The sequence below is a fragment of the Myiozetetes cayanensis genome, unplaced genomic scaffold (genome assembly GCF_022539395.1).
Source record: "Myiozetetes cayanensis isolate MyiCay16 unplaced genomic scaffold, myiCay2020 scf2-11, whole genome shotgun sequence".
Lineage (NCBI taxonomy): Eukaryota > Metazoa > Chordata > Aves > Passeriformes > Tyrannidae > Myiozetetes > Myiozetetes cayanensis.
This window is the reverse complement of record NW_026087411.1, coordinates 43,573,928-43,595,411: the sequence shown is the minus strand read 5'-3', so window position 1 is coordinate 43,595,411 and position 21,484 is coordinate 43,573,928. Positions and strand designations below refer to the sequence as shown.

At 35.8% G+C, this 21,484-nt stretch overlaps 1 protein-coding gene across 23 annotated transcripts in view; it reads left to right on the top strand.

The window, feature by feature from the left end:
* AFDN (afadin, adherens junction formation factor) overlaps positions 1 to 21,484 on the top strand; it is a 123,061-nt gene that overhangs the window by 80,212 nt on the left and 21,365 nt on the right. For all 23 annotated transcript variants that reach the window (XM_050315621.1, XM_050315634.1, XM_050315622.1 and 20 more), the window contains 4 exons: positions 411 to 497; positions 19,875 to 19,940; positions 20,097 to 20,170; positions 20,673 to 20,791. In XM_050315621.1, the coding sequence (XP_050171578.1) occupies positions 411 to 497; positions 19,875 to 19,940; positions 20,097 to 20,170; positions 20,673 to 20,791 (346 nt within the window). The remainder of the gene's footprint in view (positions 1 to 410; positions 498 to 19,874; positions 19,941 to 20,096; positions 20,171 to 20,672; positions 20,792 to 21,484) is intronic.

Below are 21,484 nucleotides of genomic sequence, written 5' to 3'. Positions count from 1 at the left end.
TGAGCTCCATGTAGATCACCCTCACCTTTGTATAGGGGCAGGGGCATTCAGAGTCTGAACTTCAGTTTTCATTAAAAGTTAGTACAATTTTATAGACCTGTTACATTTCAAATTATGATTCAGTAATCTCTTTACTGAATTAGAGAAGGAGGAACAATGAGTAAACTTCAAAGTTTCAGCAGTGTTTACAATGCAGATGTAGTATTTAATATTATGAATCCATAGTAATCAAATGTTAGATATTCTACCTTTAAAATGGAGTACCAGATGTATTATTTAGGATGCAAAATCTGCTACTCTAACAACTTAGGAATTTTTTGTAATGAACTATATTGCTCAGTAACTTTCCTAGCCTGGCAGTGAATATAAACTTCTGAATTTTTTCTTCTTTCCCCTTTCCTGTTTGATAGGCTCAGCCTTTGAGGAAAGAACCTGAAATTATCACTGTAACACTGAAAAAACAAAACGGAATGGGACTGAGCATTGTTGCTGCCAAGGTATGGAAGCCAGTTTGTTTAAGTCTTATTGAAAAAAGCTTCTATTTTTATCAGCCTACTATGGAAAATGTTAATGAAAAACTCTATTTCCCTTTAGTTTGTTGTGCACATGGTGTTGACCATGTTTTTATTCTGACTGGGGACTGTTACTGTAAAGTACACAGATGTGGACAATATAAATGGAAACATAATGTGGATGTAGTTATGATGACATTTAACTTCAAACCTCTACTACAGGTTTGTTAATTTTTTCGAAGACAAAAATTGGCGTTGTAACTAAATGGAGTTAATGAACAGGCTTATTTAGAACTTCTGCTGAAAAAAAAGCAGTAAATACAAAGAAGAGAATGTGTGGGGGTTTTTTTAATCGATGAATAAATAAAATAATTCAATTGTATATATTAAAGTTTGCATACTTTCTGCTATGAAGACACCTTATCTTTTGCACAGTGTACAGGTGCAAGTATGGCTTCAGTTTTCCTTCTTTATGTTAGAGAGCTACAGCGTAATAGCTGGGTGGAGGAGCGTGTACCTCTTGCCCTGACTTGCCAAAATTGTGGATGTGTGCTGTTCTTAGTTGCACTAGATGGTAATGTATAGAATGCACATACAACTCCAGCCACCAGATGGAAGACTCCACTAGTTGGTTGGTTTTGCTTTATTAACTGGATCAAATAGCAGACACAAGCTTTTGAGTTTAAAACTTGTTATAAATTATGCAACAGTGATACCCAAAAGTCTGTGTTGTAATTACATGGTGTACAACAGCCAGAACAAGTCTTTCCTAATGTCTCTTCACTGTGTAATACATGAAACTTCTGAATACTGTGGTCTTCCTTGGCACTTTTGTGCATGAGCTGAAAACATAATTGTTTACTGCTTTTAAGTTATCTCACATAGCTAATTGCTTCTAAACAGCTTTTTTTTTTCCCCTAGAACTTCGCTCATTTCATATTCTGTTCTTGAAATGGTAATCTTGCATGGTATCAGCTTTAAAGAGTTATTTCTGACATCTGTAAGGGAATACCTGGTGTCATGTGTATGGTGCTAACAACCAGCAGTTATTGAGTAAACAGTTCAGGATTTGAAAAAACTAACTCATTATTCTGCTCTTATTTTGGTGGAGTGGGTTAATAATTTGAGAAGCAACTACTAGATCTTGACACCAAATTAAATATGTATCAGATTTCTGACTGCCAGCAGCATTTCTGTTGAATGTTTCAAAATGTGCTGTGGAAACTTCTTTTTTTCCACTTTAAACTTGAAATCTGATTTCTGTCATCTAGAGTGAAGTGGGATATTACGGGGGGAAAAGTCCTTTTTCACTGGAGCTGGCTGTCTTCTATATGTCATTTTAGCAACTGACATTTAACTTCCATTAGCAGCATTAGCAGTGCTACTGGTCAGTGTGTAAGCTTGATTTGAAGGTTTTTACAAGTATATAACAAATCTCATGATTTTTTTATCATGGTCAGTCATGGAAGCAACAGTTTTCATCTCTGCACAGTTGCAGCAATACTGGTTTAGGCAGTGATGCATTTCGTCTTACTAGTGTGTGCCTGTCATAATACTGGAATTCTGACTTAAAACCAGTTACATTTTAAATCTTGGTCTGAAATAAGCAAGCAGCAGGTTCGTTTAGTTTCCGTGCATGTGAATTAAAACTTTTGCTTAATTTGAAATCCTCAGAAAGTTCATTGGATAAAAATGATCGTATGCGTTGTGTTGAAACAAGTTGCTGTAGTAGTTAAATAGGATTATTTTCAAGAGGTTCAGAGTTGCATATTGCAAGTAATTATCAACATGTTTTTTCTGTAATAGGCTTCATAAAGCAAAAAAAGAATAAGGAAGAACACAGGCATTCATTTTCTCAATCTGGTCAGAGCAGAACAGCTTAGACAACTTGAGTGAGCGTGACTGAGAAGCTAGCAATAACGGGTGGATTTTTTCTTTCTATTCCTATCTTGTTGACTTTTCCTGGTATTTTTTTCTACATGTCTCAAGTCATTAATCTTTTACCAGCATAAAAATTAAAATTCTCATTTTTAATTTTGGCTTAGGAAAATGGATAAAGAAATCCAGTAGACTATTTATTAAAATTTTCTAAACATTAACTGAATAGAATATATGAAATGAGAGGGAGAGGAAAATGTGAGAATAGATTTAGATGTTTTCTAACTTTTACTGTTAAAAAAGGTTAAAAAAGCTATCAAGTGCTCACAGAGTTGACGAAATGAAAGCTCATATTTAGTTTCAGAAATACATAGTTGCTGCTGCCCTTCACAGGAACCCAGTTTGATTACTGACCTAATTACATTTATTGAACTATTGGTTTCTAGAGTGCTTCAGAAGTGCTGCAGTAATAGAAAATGCAATGCGTGGTCAACAGGTGGCCCCATTCCAACCGGTGAAGGACGACCCTAAATGTGTTTAGCTTTTGTTAGGAAAATAGGTGTTTTTTTCCTGTGATGTGACAAAACAGTTGCTTTCAGTAACATGCTGTGAGAATACCTTCGCATGTCAATGCTGACCTGCCTTTCTTGTTACATGTTGTTGTGGACTCCTCAGACTTGTCACTGGCTTTGGATGAATTTTATAGTTTGGTGATATTCTAGAGATGGACAAAATGGGCAGATTCTCAAGAGATCATAAAGAAAAATAATTCCAATGGACTGCTTTTCTTCCTTCTACCCACTGCAGAAAAATGTGCACTTTCCTAGTAACCTGTGCTCATCTCTGAGGAAACATTAACAAATTTATCATCTAGTTATTTGAGTTTTTATTAGTTTGCAGGATTTTGTAGATGAAAGTTTCTAATAGGGAAATCAGATACAATACCTTTTATATGCCTTTACAGCAAATGTTCTTAATTATCCAGTGATTACCACTCCTCTGCTGCAGTCGAAAAAAAAGGATTGAAGTTGAAGCTCAGGTTCTTCAAGCAGAGAAGGGATGCAACTTGCGTTGAAATGCTGTGCACCTGCTTGTGATTATGATGGAAATATCACCTAGGGGTACTAGGTGATTGCAAGCATGTGTATATGAATGTAAAAACAAAAGATAAAGAGGCAAGTCAAGGAATAGATGAAAATGTTAGATCCCTGGGGAACCCTGTACTGGGTTCTCTTCCTACCTAGTGATAGGTAAAATGTTGAAGTGCATTACTTCTGTGTCACGGCTACTCATATTTTATTTAATTAGAAGTTTTAAAGGCCTACCAGGACTGCCAGAGAACAGAACTACAGTGCATCACCTAATTCACCTCACTTTGCTGTAAGGGTGTTTTCTGAGGCAAGGCAGCCCCTTTGAGCAAAGATGTAGTAAGTGTGTACACTATATGCAAACACAGCAGAGAAAACAAGTCTAGTTGTGAAACAACTGTTAGCTGCCAGAGCAGTGTAAACAGTGTTGGATTGGTTTGGGGTTTGTTTCAGTTTCTTATAAACTGAATGCTTTAAACCAACATTTCTTAAACTGAATGCTTTAAACCAATTTTATTTTTAATTTAAAATTAAACTGTCTAGTTTCATATGTGATCCAAAAAGGTAACTTGTTGTTCTACCCTTTTGTAGGTATTGCATGTTTTCTTACAGTAATACTCCTGTAGCTTTATTAGCTATAGCTTTTGTAATAGGTATATGGAAATACAGTTGGTAGGAGTGGTCAGGCATCAGGAACAGGGAACAGTATTGCTATTTGAGGTTGTGTGCAGACTTTGGTTGCTCTAACCCTGAAAGATGTTTAGATGTTAAAAGCTGCCAGACTCCCAACCACATTGTGGTTAAGTTTTTATGAAATCCAGATGATTTGGAAGCAGCGTGTGCATGCAGTTTACTTTAAAAATATATCACTTTTTTGGGGACTTTCACATGTGACTTCTTAGCCATCTGTGGGCCAGTACATTACTTCCTGTTTAATTTGGAGGTTTTTTGTCTTTAGTACAAAAGGGCTCCCTTTTTGTTTTTTCTAGCAGTCTTCAGAGTTTAATAAAGCCTCTAAAGTAGATGGGAGTCAGAACAGCATAACTGATTACGTAAGAGTCTGAATATTGTATTGGTTATAGAGCTGGTGTTGATAAACGCTACACTGTGTCATAGCATCCAGCTCCGAGTTATCTTGATGAGTATCTTGGAAAATCCAGCAGACTAGAGCAGTGGTTGCTGTTGAGGGCTGGAAGAGAAGTGGAGAATTGTTTTTTTTCTTTCAAGGATCTGTAGTCCCGGAGATCAAAATGTGGTTTTCTGTTGTTGGAAGAACAGAATCCATGGTAAGTCCGTTCAGGTTTCTGTTGGGACTGTTTTTCTCTGAAGTTTTACTATCCCTGTACTTTTTCCTGCTCTCTTGCTTGTTTAAACCTGCCAGTAGCTATTTGTTCATGTAGCAACTATGTAATACAGCATGCAGTTAAATATAGTCAGATGTTAGTAGCTAACTTTCTAAAATCTAAAGAGAAAAAACTAATTTTTTAGCTTGTTCTTCATATGCCCTTCTCAAATTTGTGGAAGTGACTATTAATATTTAAAGTTTCAGGTGTGGTAACTACTGTTTTACTGTGCCAGAGCATGAGTAGCATGACCTGTGATCTGTTTACTTGTAATATAGTTGGCTTTAATCCAGGTTCTTCTAAAAGTCTGTTTTCCCCTTAGAAAATCTTAGTAGAATAATTAAAATTGACATCCCAAACAGTATAACATTTTTAATACTCTAGACCCTTCTGAACAGCAAATAGGTTGCAGCTAGGGTGTCTTATTCGACACACTCACAGAGATGAGGCATTTAAATTCTGTTTAGGTTATTACTGCACAAATTGAAAGGATTCCCATGTTCTGCAAGAACGATTGAGCAGGTTTTATTGATTAATCTTTGCATGCTGGTTATATTCGTTAGTACAGTATGATTTAGTTCTTTCCAAGTATGGCACACTTCAGCTTCTGCTCAGTCGTCTTTCAGCAGTATAACAGAAAAAATTAAAAATATATACAAACACCTTAAAATACATATGCATAAGCCCCTACTGACACATAAATCAGAGTGTATTTTTAACACTTGGTCAGATTAAGTAATTTCACAGCACTTACTAAAATAAGATGAGTTGTGATAAAGGTGTTTCTTTTTTAATAGAAGCATTTCAAACACTGAGTGTGACAGTGCAGCAGTAAATATTCTCGGGAATGGACTTAGTGTTCTAAAAACAAGTGTGTGGCATCTTAACGATAAATAACTTGTATTATTTGGCAACCTTGTTTGTTCTTAAGGGTTAATTAAATCATTCTATGTTGTTTTAATTTGTAAACCATTGCTTGTCATTTTATATTTAGCTGTCAATTCTGGTGTTAAATTTAAGGATGATTTGAGACTACTAGGAATATAAATTTTGATGTAAAATTTTTCTGGAAGTTTTTTCTACAAATGTTTTGTAGGTGATCCATGTAGTAGAAGGAGTGGTTTTAAACATTCATTTAATTTTTTTCTCAAAATTGAAAATTATGCTCATAGGTAATCATGGTAGCAACATACAAATTTGGTTCTCTCTAATTTGTGTTTGCAAATATAGACAGTTGATAGGATTTTTTTAAAGCTGTTTGTTAGCTCTTTACTGTGGTTTCTGGGTTTAAAGATTTCATATACCTCAGTATCTGAAATGTTATTGTGTCTGTGCTTTCTGAGTATTTAAGGGAATCTTTTGGCCTTTCCTCCCAGCTTGAATTAATTGAAATGCTTCAATAATAAGTTGTTTCGTGGGGATTTGGGGTTTTTATTTTAATGTTCAATACTAATTCACCTCAGTAGTCTGAACTACTGATGTTGCTTTAACAGGCTTCTTAGGAGGACCTTAGTGAAAATACAGTATATAATTGTCATTTTCAGGGCAGATTTCTCAGTCTCACAGAAATAAAATAGTATGTAAATTGCCAGTTTAATCTTTGTGATGAGCAAATAAGTAGCTGTGTGTTAGCAATTTGCTATTTTTGTTGTTTCATACCTTCCAGCAGGGTTTTTGCTTTAATCTTGGTGCACTGTAGATGTTGTATAAAATTTGTTAATGCTTTTACGTGCCATGTAAGACCTGAAGCTTACACCATCACAGCATGATTTTTCTTCCCAGTAGTTGTGAGAACTCAGCTCTGCTCAAGTAGAGTGGTTTTTCTTATTTATTTGCTTGTATTTAGATTGATACTGCAAGAGAGTGACCCAGACATTTGTATTTAAGGCCTTCCGGAACAAAATGAGTTTTAAAATTCATGTGGCATTTCCTCATGGCACTAATACTCTGTATGCAGGCCCTTGCTAGCAAGCCTGAAAAAGTTACAGTGCACATCTGCTTTAGCTAGAATTCCTCTACTGGACTTAATCAGTCCTGGCATTCTAATAACTTTCAGAATTCCCTTCAGATACATGTTAATACACATTTTCATTTTAATTTTTTTACTTCTGTTAATGAAAAAGACTTTCAGAATTTAAATTCTGTGTAGGCTTTTCCCTGTATCAGTGATACTCTCAGTTTAAGTTTAGGTGCTTAATAGTACATGATAGTGTATGCACTGATCCTGGATTAAGCAGTATCCATCTGGAACTGCAGAGCAGCGTTATGTGGAAGTTTTTGCTAGAGGGTTTTTTGGCTTATAATTTATCCTTAGCTGTAGAGCCAAGTGCCGTTTCTTCAAAGAACTGCAGAGATACAGGGTGGTTTTTTTTCCAAAATAAATTGCCCAGTATGTCTTGCCTGTAAAGCCCGACGCACAGATATAATTAAGCTGAGACATGAAAGCAGAGTTGCCTTACCAGGGAAGAGCATCACAGAACCTGCAGTACAACTTGTAGATTTGTACATAACTCTGAATAGCCTTTAGTGTGTCACTGCTCACAGAGTATTTATAGCAAACATACATTAAAAAGTTAACCCTTGTTTGGGGAAATAGAGCTCAAGCAATGCATTTTCCTTGAGCTCAATGAAATATTTTTCCTTTGAGCCTTCAGGCCAGTTGCTTTGGCTAGTTCATGTACTTGCTTTGGTTTTCACCAAAGATTTATCTTTTAGAAGTACTCAATTTCCAGAGTGTGAGAGAAATCACACTGTTATAAATGTACATACTTCTGTTTAGCACAGAAGACACTACAGCTATTTGTGTCAGTGTACCTGCTTTCCATACTGAATACTGTTAAAATTCCCAAACAACTACATATGCACAAGAGCACAGCAGTGAATATTTTATTAATGCCATTTCAGGCGGTCCATTACAGAATGGACCTGGCTTCTCCTGTGAGAAGCACGCTTTGGGAAGATAGAGGGTATATTCTACCTGCTTGCTTTGTGTGTGGGTCAATCTTGATTGCAGATATTGTTTTATAAAAAAGTAATGTAACCTTTATTCCATTAAAGAGAACAACAAAACTCTTCAGTCCTTTTTCTTTACACCTTTTGAGGCTACTTGTAAATAGAACTTCTGGATACACCAGACTGCTGCCAATTAGCTTTTTTTTCTCTGAATAGTAAGACCCTTTTTTTTGATCTGTTTTCCCACCCAGTGCAACTTAAAGCTGCAGTGAAATTGGTCATAGCAGTCAAATGCTTGATGTTTCTTTATCTGTTGCATAATGATGATGGTCATCAAATTCTGAATTTCCACTACTTGTTTTATTTAATTGGGAATGTTTTGCCTGCTTGTGACTTTACTTTGTCTAGTGCCAGAGATCTTTTTTTTTGTCCTAAGTGTGGAAGATTATTTGAGAGGCGAAACCAGAAGTTTATGCATGATGGGTCAGTTTTCAATTCTTTTTAAGTCAGGGTACAGCATGGCTCAGAGCAGCTGTAGCCACAACTACCAGACCAGTTCTACATACAGTAGGTTGGTTCACCTCCTTTATATTTGAAAAGTATTTTGTCTAACGATGACAGATTTCCAAAGTGTCTGCATTGGTCTTGAGGTGGCACAGACCTTTTCTTTCTCCAACAAAGTGGGTTTTCTTCTGATATTCAACTCCAGAAAAGTTTACCATCACTGGAGGTGGGACCAGTAGCTACGAAGTTGACCTTTCTCTTGTCTGTGGGCTGACACCAAGTAGTTCAAGGAGTCTTAGATTTACTATGTTTGGTACCTAAAGGAGAGAAATATGTACTCATCCAGATGCAATCTACAAAATATATCCAGCTTTATGGAATGTGAGTGTTTGGGTGGTCAGAAACCATTGCTTTTGCCTCCTAGAGAGTAAATTTGTAAATCACTGCATAGTTTAGTAAACTGGTATTTTTTAAAATGCTTACAAGCTTAGGTTGTTTAATTGCTTCTAGACTAATTACTTGCCTGGGCGGTCCGAGTGAGACTTGATTCTGTTCCATAAACTTGCCTTTAAGGATGTTTATTAAAACTTAGAGAGATCTTCTATGTGAACTTAAAGAGTCTGGAATCAGAGACTTAACTGTGATAAAAATCAGTGAAATCTACTCTGGGCGTAGGCAGATAAAAGATTTCAGGCCTGATGGCTGGTATCAGGCTTGATAAGCTACATTTCTATCCTGTTTTCTTTAAAGACATTTTAGTTGCAGTTTATTCATCCTGTATTTTAATAAAAACTGCATTTTATAAAATACTATGGAAACTTCACAAAAAAGACTGACTTGGGGAAACGGTGTCATCCTTCAAGCATTATGAAACATACCAGACCCTGATATTTCAGTGAGGTATGTGTGTGTACATACACAAATACAGGTGATATCTACATAATTTAAAAAAATACTTTTAAAGTCTTATTAAATGTTTGCATAATTATGGAAAAACCAATAAAATCTTGAAAATTATTTCTTTTTTACAGTCTCCTGTGAATTATGTGAACCACTGGGGTGGTTTGACATGTAGGCTTTGTAGCTAAAGCCACTTAAATTGGAATATTACTTTGAAAAGGTTGGTGACTGTATGACACTTTTTTTTTAATTCTGTCAAAGTGCAGTTGGAAAGTAAAATACTGTTACTTGGGACTACTTTTTCATATTAATATACATGTGAAGGATGAAACCATTTACATATATATGTATTTAGGACAGAAATGTTCAAATCAGTGCTGAAAGATCACTAGGAAGACTTTCTGGCATTTTATGGAAATAAAAGTAGACTTTTAATACAACATTTTTTAAAAAACTTGTTGTTGAAGGGTATTTTTTTCTTTAACCGAACATGATTCTACCAGTCTTTATTGGAATCTGTTCATCATTCCAGTTTTATTGGAGTGATAAACAAAGTATATGAAGCAAAAAGGGTGTGAGCAAATGAGGGTTTAGAACAAGTAATGACAAGACCTTCCTGGTAATTGTTTGCAGCAGTACCAGTTTGGTTAGGTGCTGTACCTGCAGGTATGTTTTGCAGATTCATAGTTTTCCTTAATTACTTAATATAATTTTACTGACATTCCTAACAACTGGAAAAGTGTTCTTATGTTAGTTTTTGTAGTTTTAATTTTATCTGTAGGTATTGAAATAACTAGGTCATCCTACAGATCTACTAAAACTGCAGGAATCTTGCTAATCTCACAAAAAGTACGGCCAGTCTGCGATCCACTGAAAGTTAAGTGGGGCATGATGTTTGGGGATAATCTTATCTCTTAAGAGGTTAGCACCTGGTCAACAGTTGGACCTTCATTCCCACTCCTACTTTAGACTGGGATACTGGTGGGGCTGTGTGGCGTCCCAGCACCTCCAACACATCGTGCAGCTGGCAGCAGGTCGCTGTGTGGCACATCCCAGCATGGGTGGCTTGCCCAGGAACGAAGCTGTGTCTTGACTCTCACTAGAAGGAGCTGCCTCTTGTTTTCACTGTGCTGTTATGGCTGCTTCTCCTGGCAAATACAAATGGGAAGGAGGAGCTGGCAGGGATTTCTTCTTCCATTGGGGCTGACTCCATCAACTCGTGGATAGCTGTGATGCTGCCATTAGGAACTCTGTATCTGATCTTCCTGTTACTCAAACTGCAGCTTTGTACATACTTGCACTAGTTCTGATTTTATGGCTGCTGTCGTGTATGTGAGCCAAAGTCTCGTGTCGTTGTAACTGACAAGGAAGTTTTATAAAACTCATCTTGTGGCAACGTACTAACACTAGCAATAAAATCTGTACTCCTTAAATACTTTCATTAAATCTGTCATGTTTATTAATTCATTACTAGGGTAGTTTTGTACATCCTCAATTTTACATCCTTCTGCTGTAGGCGTAGTTGTTTCTTCTCTCAGATCACGGTAGTTTATCTCAGTCTTTTCCTTATTGGTCTGAATACTCTGTAGAAGTAGTTGCAATTTTTTTTTTTTTAATACTACCTTCTCTATTTCTGGAGTCTTTGTAGTGATTTTTTTTTTAAGCAAATGCAGTATTTTGGGCACAATCCTGTTACAACAAGGAGGAGCAGCTTGCAAAATAATACAAACTGTGCAAACAAGTATGGACTACTGTATACTGGTGTGTTGCTTGATAGATGGTCCAGATTATAAGTGGATGTGATGGAAAATGACTTGTTTCTTGTTAGGCTGTCTTAAAAAACAAGGTTAGATCACATTGTCCACATTTGGTCCTTAGGCTTAACATGACAGAATTTTTGTACTCAATCAGAAAATTGTACCAACCTTTTTCTTTTGATGCATTAAAGGTGTGATTGACTTGGTTCCCAGCCAACTTCTAGGGTTTTTTGTGGTCTGTTTTTTTTTGTTTGTTTGTTTTCTTGGGGGGGGTTGTTTGTTGTTTTTTTTGGTTGAGATTGCAGTCTGGGAGGGAGATTATTTTCTTCATCTTCCAGGTTCTCTTTTAATTAGCCTTTGTAGTGTTTGTTACCTCCTCTGCCCTCTGTCAGTGCCATGAGTCTTAAGTATATTGTATCAGCATTCTAGAAGTTGAAGTTGGGCTGAGCAGAGGTGCCAGAATTTACTCTTTAACTTCTCTGGATTACCATAATTGCATGAGTTTTCAGAGCTCTTCTGATCTTTCATATCCTACAGGAAAGTCATTCAGTCAATTGATTTGTTTATTCAGTAAATTCTTTAGTAAATTCCTTTATAAGAGGTGAGATGTTGTGGTATACTAGCTCAGGTTTCCTAGTTGTCCTACTGCTTATTTAAAAGACTTTTATAAATGAAAGTTTATGGAGTCTTTGTTACTTTGTTACTTCTTAGTTTTCCAAATGTGAAAACTTAATAAACACTTTTTCTGAACTAGTAGAGAAGAATATGTATGTATCTGTATATAAAAGAATGTTATGTTAGTATATACCAGTGTTATATATGGTAAAAAAAAAAAAAAGAATTATCTCTCAGGTGAGATTTTAATGTTGACTTTTTAATGGGGTTTTCTGTTGGCTCCAGTCTGTCTGAATTCATTAATCTCCAAGATAAATAGTTGTGGGTTTTTTGAAAGAACTAAAAGCTCTTGCTGAAGTTCCAGCTGGTTAACTGTTCTCCACTCTTCAGTCTTTGGTCGTGTTTTCAGGTGAGGTTCTGTTTATATTGTAAGTGTATTGGGGTTTTGCTTTGTAAGGCTGATTCCTTTTTATCCCCCCCCCCCTCCCCCCAAAATCAGCATGATGGAGGAATGGTAAAATATCCTGTTAAACAAGTCAAATGATAACTACTGGTATTTTTTTCCTCTCTTCCATGTGTAAGCTTCTTTCTTGTTCATTATATCCTCTGCTATTCTGGCATTTGTGCGTGTCACTCTATTGGGAATAGGGAACATAGTCTGCAATTTTAGTTTCTTCTTCTAACAGGTCAGGGGTTTTTGCTTTGAAAAGAATTGATTTAGGAAGTTTCATAGTATTTTGTAAAATACTCAATTCAGGTACCAGAAGGGGCACATGACTTTTTTTTCTGATGAGTTTATAGTCTTTTGGAGTTTAGTTACAATACTCACATATTTTACAGTATTTAGGAGTTGATTTTCAATATTTGTTGCATGCGTAGACTTCAGATGCAGATGCTTCAGTGTCAGTTTCTGTGTAGGGTCTACTCAGTTATATCGCGTAGGTCTCTTGTCAATTCAGGTACAAACCACTAGAAAAATAAGTATCTCTTGCTACAATTAAGTTCTCATGTGCATTAGACAGATTGGAATGTTAGCTGGACATCGTTGAATTATTGGGCCTAATTAGTACCACTTCAATAATTTGAAGTTTTCATTTAATTTGAAATGAAGACTTAGATTTGCACGGACTCTGCAACCCATGACATGTGAACAGTACTGATGTTGAAACTCAACAATTGTCATCATCCAAATGTCTAATAAACTTAACAACTCTCTCCGTGTTTTATTTCATTACTTTTCTTTATAACCTTATTAGGTTATTTTAGATTCCATATTCTATGATTTTTCTAAAGATGTGTTTGTTCTGTGATAAGAACTATTTCAAACTAGACCGTCTTGTCAAAAATAAAGCTAGTCCTCTTTTCTAAAAGCTTACCTATCTTTCTTCAATCCCACTTTAAATATTGTCAAACCATGTATGTGGGCCACACAGATGCAATAAAGCCAGATCTAAGGGAAGTAAAACTTGGGTGAGTTTTAATTGCTGGATTTATTGATAATTTCATATCTCAGTTTTTTGCTTATCCTCTTGACTTGGTAGCTCCTTTTATTCTAGCTCTCAGTGGGAGAGGATTCGTTGTTTGTTTATTTTTTACAAGGTAGTTTCATCACTTAAACATTTTCCCATACATTCTTTTCTTCATTTAGATTTAGGATAAAGACCTGAGTTGCCATTCTAAACAGACTTCTGTAAGCAGAAGTGTCCTGTGTTTGTCTTTCCCCCAAAATAGGATTAGAAGATCTATTAAAATTGCAATCTAAATGTGAAAGTTGCTCTTTGTCATAGAATTCCTGCAGCAACCTGCAAGTCAAAGCAAATTTAGGATTAATTATTTTCACAGTCTGACTAAAATACATGACAAACTTGCAAGTGAAATATGTTAACATCTTTCAGCTTGTACTGTTTTAAAGCATTTAATTACTTCTTAAGTGTGATAAAAAAACCTTTATACAGGTCATGCAAATATGAGCCCTTCTGGGTACTGGATCTAATAGTTTTCCTCAGTTTCCCCTCATGTGTTGGCTATGTACATCTTAAAGATGAATAAGCCCGAGCATGGAGAAGATTATTTTGAAGAATCTTTCCATGTTTTTACTCAGAGGCCTAATAAGGCTTTCTGGGAAAAAAGGGGTGACGTTTTTATCCCACTGTGCAATTACATAAGTAAAAGTGCATTGTGTTTTTTAGCAGGATGCATTTACTTCAGTTCTACATATGTCATTCATCTCCATCCCTTTCTAAATAAAGATTGGAATTTTTTACATTTAGAAAGGAATGGGTGGGACATGGCCAAGTCAGAAAGTGTCATTTTGGTGTGTTTGACATGCAGGCTGTCAAAAGCTTAAACCAAAGACATTGTTCCACTGTGTCGTTTGCTTCTCTGTGTGGGGATCTGCATGTATGTGGCTGTTTGGTTGGTTTGGAATTGTTCTGGGGCTCAGCTTACACTAGAATACTGTTGTTTTGCAGACACTACACCCAGAGCTGCTTGAAAGGTCAATGGGCGACCTATAGTAGGATTTATGAATTTCAAACAGTTTAAATTGTTGCATTAAAAAATCACATTATTCATGAAGTAGTGGAGTCAAACCCTCTTAATGATCCAGGCCCCTCCTAGCAGCTCCTTTCCTGTACGGTTATGAACAGTTGTGCCATGCTGTAAACAAGTTGAGGAAGCTGATTTAGTTGAAAACAAAGGTTTTATTGGGGGTGGGGCAGGGGAATTGGAGGTGGGGATCAACTTAGCCTCCAGCCAGGTCTGTCACAGGACCTGGCACAACACAGTAGTGCCTGCGCAGCTCCAAGTGTGAGACAGCATGTGAGCAGACAGGTGGGTTTCTTCCTGACATTCTGTATGAGTGCAGTGCCAGTGTAATTGTAATTCATTTAACATAACATTATTTTTAAAATACTGAAATGTGTAGTGATCCACTGCTAGCCTCCAAACTTGTTCTCTGAGCTTAATTTTATCTGGGTCGTTTTTTTGCACTGATTCTTTAACTATATTGTAAAACCACAAAATGGAGGTGTTTCTCATTTTGAAGCTTAGATCTGATGTATTTGAGATATCAGTATTTTTAAGTACCATGTTCTCTTCTTCAGTCCACAATTCCCTATTTATTGAATTCTGTTCAGCTAATACCTTCCTTATAGAACTTTTTTTCAGTAAGGTTTGTTTTGGCTATGATATCATTTAGATATTATTTAGAGCTGAACAAAGGAGGTCTTCAGAATAGTTTTATACTCAGGCAGTTCAGTTCAGGAATATTGTCACCCAGGTGAACTGAAGGAGCTATAGTAGGTTTGTGAGGGTTTTCCAGTTACACGCCTGTAGAAGTTTCCCTAAATTGTTACTTAAGTGGAAGGATTTCCGAAATTTTTCCTCAAAAGGGTATATTGTTTCACTTTCTGGAAGGATTGTGAGGAAAAAGTTGCATCAAATGTGAAAGAAAACAGATAGATTGGTAAAGGCTGCTGTGGATTAAGCTTTTTTTAAAATCTAGAATATGCTACTTTATTTTTTGAAAAATACTTGTAAAGGTTTTGGGGATTTTGTATTTGGTTATGTAAATTTGATAAAATATGCTGTAGGTTTCACTGTGTTAATCTTGGGGGAGAGACTAAGCCATCTTTTTATGCCTACTACAGTCTTGCTTTTCACAGTCATTAACTTGTTTTCAGTTGTGTTCTTCTGTTTGGACTAACAACTTTATGGATACATGTGCTTTTGGTATTCAGGATTGGAGAAAATACAGTGAAGTGCAAAGAATGTTTGCCATATTATTGCTACTGATACACACATGTCATTTCTCTGTTTTGTTTGTGGGGGAATAATTTTAATTATGTTGACCTTCACATTCCTTTGATAGAAAATCAGGTTAATAAGTAGTTTACAGAAAAACCTCTTTTATTTAAATATAAGTAAATGAGAACAGAAAAATTCATGTGGCGTATATGAGAATTTTACTCACTTTGGAGTTTAGTATGTGTGACTAACTACATATCAACAACCTTTTTGTGTCCTTAATAATTATATATTTCCTTCTAATGCAGTCTCCTGGAAGGTGGAACCAAAGCAAAATTGGGTCTATTTCAACAGAAATTAAGAATTTGGATTGAAATTACTATAAAGGTTAGGGTAAAAGTTGAAGGAAGATGACTTGGTTTTAAGGATACTTAGTGAGAAGTCTTCCCAAGCATCTGAAAGCACATGCATGTTGTTAGAAACAAGTGACATGTAGATTAGACAGAGAAAAAACTCATTGGTCCTGATAATATATAAGTAGATGTGGTAGCTAATTTAAGATTTTTTTAATGTAATCTGAACAAATATATTTTGAATATCATTTTTATGCTTTCAAAATCCCTTAGGTTTGTATTTGTGAGATGATTTGGAGCTAACGCATCTGCTCATAACTTCCCTTAAAAGAACAGGAAAAGATTGACAAACTGTACAGACTTCATGAAAACATGGAAAAAGAAGGAAGGAGGAGTAACTCCTTCAAATCATAATGAAGAATTACTGTCAGGCTTAGAGTATAGGAGCAGTTAGAGCAAAAATCTGAGTGATGCGGTATCTTCCAGCTGTGGGGTATTTAGACAAAGAACATAACAAGTGTAAGATGTACCTCTCCTACAAGGAAAGGCTGAGAGAATTGAGATTGTTCAGCCAGAAGTGAGAGTCCTGACCTGAGCTAATTGTGGCCTTCCCGTACGTAAAGGAGGCCTGCCAGAGCTGCCCTTTAGAAGGACATGTAGTGATAGGACAACGAGGAGTGGGTTTAAACTGAAAGAAAGTAAGTTTAGATTAGTTATTAGGAAGAAATTCTTTACTGTGAGGGTGGTGAGGCACTGGAATGGGTTACTCAGATAAGTGGTAGATGCCCCATCCCTGGAAGTGTTCAAGGCCAGGTTGGATGGGGCTTTGAGCAACCTGGTCTAGTGGATGCGATTCCCCATGGCAGGGAATCTTTAAGGTCTGTTCCAACCCAAGCCATTCTATGATTCTGTGGTTCCTTCTGGTTTTTAACTTTCTGTAATTTCAGAATTTCTTTGAGAGTGCATTATATCTGTTTTAGGGAGGTTTTGTTGTTTGGATATTTTTCCAAAGACCTCAAAGAGCCCTGCCATGAATCTGTGATTCTGTTTACCCTGAGGCATCTATAGCAGTCCTGTTCCTGGGTGTTTCCAATTTAATTATGAAATCCTATGGAAAATGTTCTGGGTGGGGTTTTTTGTTGTGTTTGGTTTGGTTTGGTTTTGGGTTTGTGTTTTACTATTTAAAATATGATAGACAGGATAACAGAAGTAAGAAAGCGTTTTCTGTTGGCTGATTAGAGATGATAAATAATCCTGTCAGTGCAACACATAATCCTGTTGGCTTTCACTTCCTTGACTTTTGCTGAGCTGAGGAGTCCATGTCTATTTAGTTGATTCTCCCAAGAAAGCTGTTCCATGTTTCTGATCACCCTTGTTATCCTCTGAGCCTCATGGTTCTGTTGGTGTTGTTTTGTAAGGGAGTAACCAGAATTCCAAACAGTTTTGTAAATGTGACCCTTTTAGATTTTCACTGACCGTGGTGGTTTCTGGTTTGTCTGTTCTGTTCTGTTAGTTCTCTTGGCTTCCAGATTTTTGAGCTGATCTAAGATGGCTCTGAAAATAGGGATTAGAAGGATCTTTCTCAAGGAGATAAAGCCAGTTTAGAAACTACTGTATGGATATTTGTGCAATTGAAAATGTTTATATCATCACTATCTGCAAACCAATGCACATACCATGGGCTTATGCCGAAGTTTTCAACTTCATTTAATGTGCACTAACAGCCATAATCAAGCATGAGAAAGGTGATGGGTATGGATGGAAATAGCATCTAATGTAATACCTGAGTACCAAAGTCAGAACTCCAAAATTGCTTGATTAATACATGTGCTGTTGTAAGTGGCAGTGCTCTTCCAAAGGCTTACTTGTTTTTACCTAATCTGTGTATTAGGCAGATTTTTGCCTGAATTTCTGGACCCAAGGGGATAAGATTCTTGCTAGCATCCTTTGAAGTTAGGAAGGAATAGAAGTGCTGTCAATCCCAGGTGTCTTCAGAGGCATCTGGTTACTCTTGGTCAGTCTGGCCTCCAACAAAAGCTACCATTTGGTCCCTGCAAAAACAGGAGGTTGTAACTACAAGGGTGGGTGAGTGAGTTGCTATTGGCTGCTTTGCCCTTTGGAAGTCAAGGAGCTTACCTTTAGGTATATTTAATTGTTGGAGGCAGAGGAAGGAGCATATAAACCCTTTAATTTAATTTTCGGTTACCAACAAGGGAAGTTGGTAACTGGTTCTGCTGACAGTGCCCTGATGGGGAGCAGTACCTTGGAAGGTTGGAGCATTACTTCGTATTCTGACCAGTGAAATACATTTTCACCCCACTATGGCTTCAGTGTTCAGGATCATGTGATCCTTCTCCAGCCTTTGGTTTTGACTTACTTGATCAAACTTACATCTGATACATTTAGGTACATTAGTGAACAGCACATTCATTTAGGGCTTCTCTGAAAACTTCCATTCCTTGTGAAAACTAACAACTTTCTATCCATTATCAAACCATATATTACTAAAATAAAAGGACAAGTTCCTTCTTGCATGTCACCTTAAAGTCTTGAGGAAGTCCTGCTGAGACATCTTGCATCATCCATCTTGGAAGTCTAGTTGTTCTGTCAACCAGACAGTCCTTCCCTATGTGTGTCTTGATTACCTGGAGGGAGAGGGGAAGGAGGGAGTACTTGTGAAGCATAAAAAGAAAAATTTCATTTTTCATTACATTTATCTAGCAATCTTCTGACTTGTTTCTCATAACTTTAACCATTTTTTCTGGTATAAAGTTAAAAATATTCTGCAGTTACTACAAAATTCATTTAGAGCCCTTAAAAATAACAACAAACCAAACCCAAAAAGTAACTAAATTATTTTATTTGCCTTTATATTCTTTCTAGACAAAGAAAGTGCCCTTATTTCAGTTATTGTTTTTATTTTTTCCCTTTTTATCCATAAATATGATTGAAGCAATATTATGAAAAATTTGGGCATGTAGAATGTTAATCTCGAATCATGAGACTCGAAGGAATTCCTTTTCTCTGGCTTTTGTGTAAACATTTGGGATTACCTCAAGATTTAATGAATAAAAATAGGTCTTTCACTTGCTTAGAAAACTGTATGTACAACACTAGCTTTTGAATAATCTTCACCTTGATTCTTATTTTACTTTATTATAACAGTGGGAGTAATGAATACTTTTGCTGCCAAAAGGAAAGAGTTGGAAAAGCAGGGGGGAAAGAAAAGAGGAAGCTGTATATTCAATATCAGAGCAACTTGAGGGATTATTTTAGAAATATGTTACAATTAAGACTGCTCCATTGATAACGTACTTAGCACTCTTCTAAGTGACTTGCAGAGTAAAACGGTACCATTTTTGCTGTAGTAGATAATGAACACACAAATGATAGTCTTACAATGTAAGTGACAATTTAAAGGTTTGTGATACTAACAGTTAGACTGATTTGTGTGGTGTCTTGTACATTGGAGCATGTGGATGACGCAACAGCATGGCTTGAATAGGTGCTTAAATTCTTTCATCTTGAATCTGTTGGTTGTCTTGCAATAAGTTCATTGTTAACAGTCCTTTCAAAATTCAGCAGAATACTTATGAGGAAGGTGTTTCATGAACAAAGTCGCATGGTTTTGCAGTAGACTTAAATATTGGCTCTGTCAATTCTAAATTACTTATTATGTCTGCTTTACTTGTTTATGTAAAGCTAGAGGCACTCTTTGTTCCTTTACACTAGCTTCTTTACAGTCCTAATGAATGTAAAAAACCACTTCTATTCCTTTTTCCTGTAATCTGCAATTTACCTTGTTTCATTGGGTTATTAGCAAGAGAAACAGTACGCTCTTTTGAATCATAAAACAATGAGGTATAAATAATAACATGCATGTAAAAGTGGAAATAAGTATTTCTTATTAGAAGGGGATTAGAATAAACTTTTTAAGTTTTAGCTGATGTATTTTTTTTCTTATTTAAACTTGCATTAAGACCAAGTATTCTTTGTTTCTAAAAAAGCTTGCCATTTTAATAGACCTAGTATTAAATTTTTCTTATGACTTTAAATGAATGTAACTCTTCTCTATATAGCTGGGGGTTTTTTTCCAGTTTGGAAATATATAAAAGTAGTGAGAAGATAGAGGTTTACTTAGGCATGTAAAATGTCTGATTAACACTTGTAGAATGCTTAAGAGATCAAGTAAAAATTAAATAAATTAATGCTTCTTTCTCTGTAGGGTGCTGGTCAAGACAAACTTGGAATATATGTCAAGTCTGTTGTGAAAGGAGGCGCTGCAGATGTGGTTAGTAATACTCTTAAATGTCAGATGTTCAAAGGTAGAAAGATCCTTTGGAAATGCTCTAAAATCCTTTGTTAACTAGTATGTGTAAATAATTGTTTTAATTTTGACCATGTTAGCATTGTTGTATGAATATTCTTCTCTTGAATATATATTTAGGATGGTCGTCTGGCTGCAGGGGATCAGTTGCTTAGTGTGGATGGTCGAAGTTTGGTGGGCCTGTCCCAGGAAAGGTACAGAAAGCTTCCCTTGGTTGTCTTTCCATGAAGAAAATGTTAGATTAATAACTTACTGAAATGGGCAGAAGCTCATTTTTTTAAAATTTTAGGCTTTGTCTTGGCTTTTGATAACTGCCTGTGAATAACCTTAGTAACAAGTTCGACTGTTTGTGTACTGTTTTCTGTATATGATACGGGTTATCTATGTAGATTGAACAGTTTTATTTAACTCTAATTTTAAATATTTTGGCTTCTGACCTTTAATGCAGAAACTGTGAATAAACAGTACTTGCGAGAAGGTGTTGTCTCTGTACATGTCTTCTAGTCATCATCTGCTAGTTTTTTTCAAAGTGACTTTAAGTCTTAATTAGAAAAAGAGTGCTTTGTCAAACAAAAGATTGCTAGAATAAAGGTGAGAAATGACAACATACAAACTGATAATAAGGAGAACTAAGTAATACAGTACCTAATTTTTTGTTTGTTTGTTTGTTTGTTTTTGCTTTGGCTTTTATTGCAGGGCAGCAGAACTTATGACAAGGACAGGTTCTGTAGTAACACTAGAAGTAGCAAAACAAGGAGCAATTTACCATGGTCTGGCAACCCTGCTTAATCAGCCATCCCCAATGATGCAAAGAGGTAAATATACTAATTTTATTTGTGTTAATAACAGTTTTATAAGTCTACTTTCTGTATTTATAAGAATGCAGAAAATATAATAATTTACAGTATCTTATAAAATATTACCATAATACTAAATCAGAAAAGAGATGTAATTGCACAGAAAAAAACCCATTTCCATTCTTATCAGAACTTCATCTGGTTTTAAATATTGTTAAGATTATGCTAGTCTAATTGTTAATAAATGCTTTGCACATGTGCCTTTTAAAACTTAATTATGCGTTTAAACACATTTCTTATTTGAATTAATTTTTGTTTTAACAAATGGAATATAGTGAATGCAAAGAACATTAAACTTGATGGCTTTTTTTGCCCCTTTCATAAGAGTTTCTCTCCTGCTCTCAGAATATCACTTCCTTGTAACCACAGAGTCCAGTGTAATTACTAAGAGAGAGACAGAAACCCCTGGAACGTGTTTTGCCATTTAGTATTTATATTTTAATTATTTTTTAAGCTAGAAATGTTGAAACTTATTATCGCCTTAAGTTTCTGTGTCTGATCATAAGAAGTTCTTGGATGTTTCTCCCATGTTGTATTTTATCATCCTACTTCAGGGAACTAACAAAAGACGTAAAAGAACATTTTGAAGGAAATCATTTTGTCAAGGAAGACCTTTTCTACTTACAGGGTAGTACTACAGTATGGAAAAGT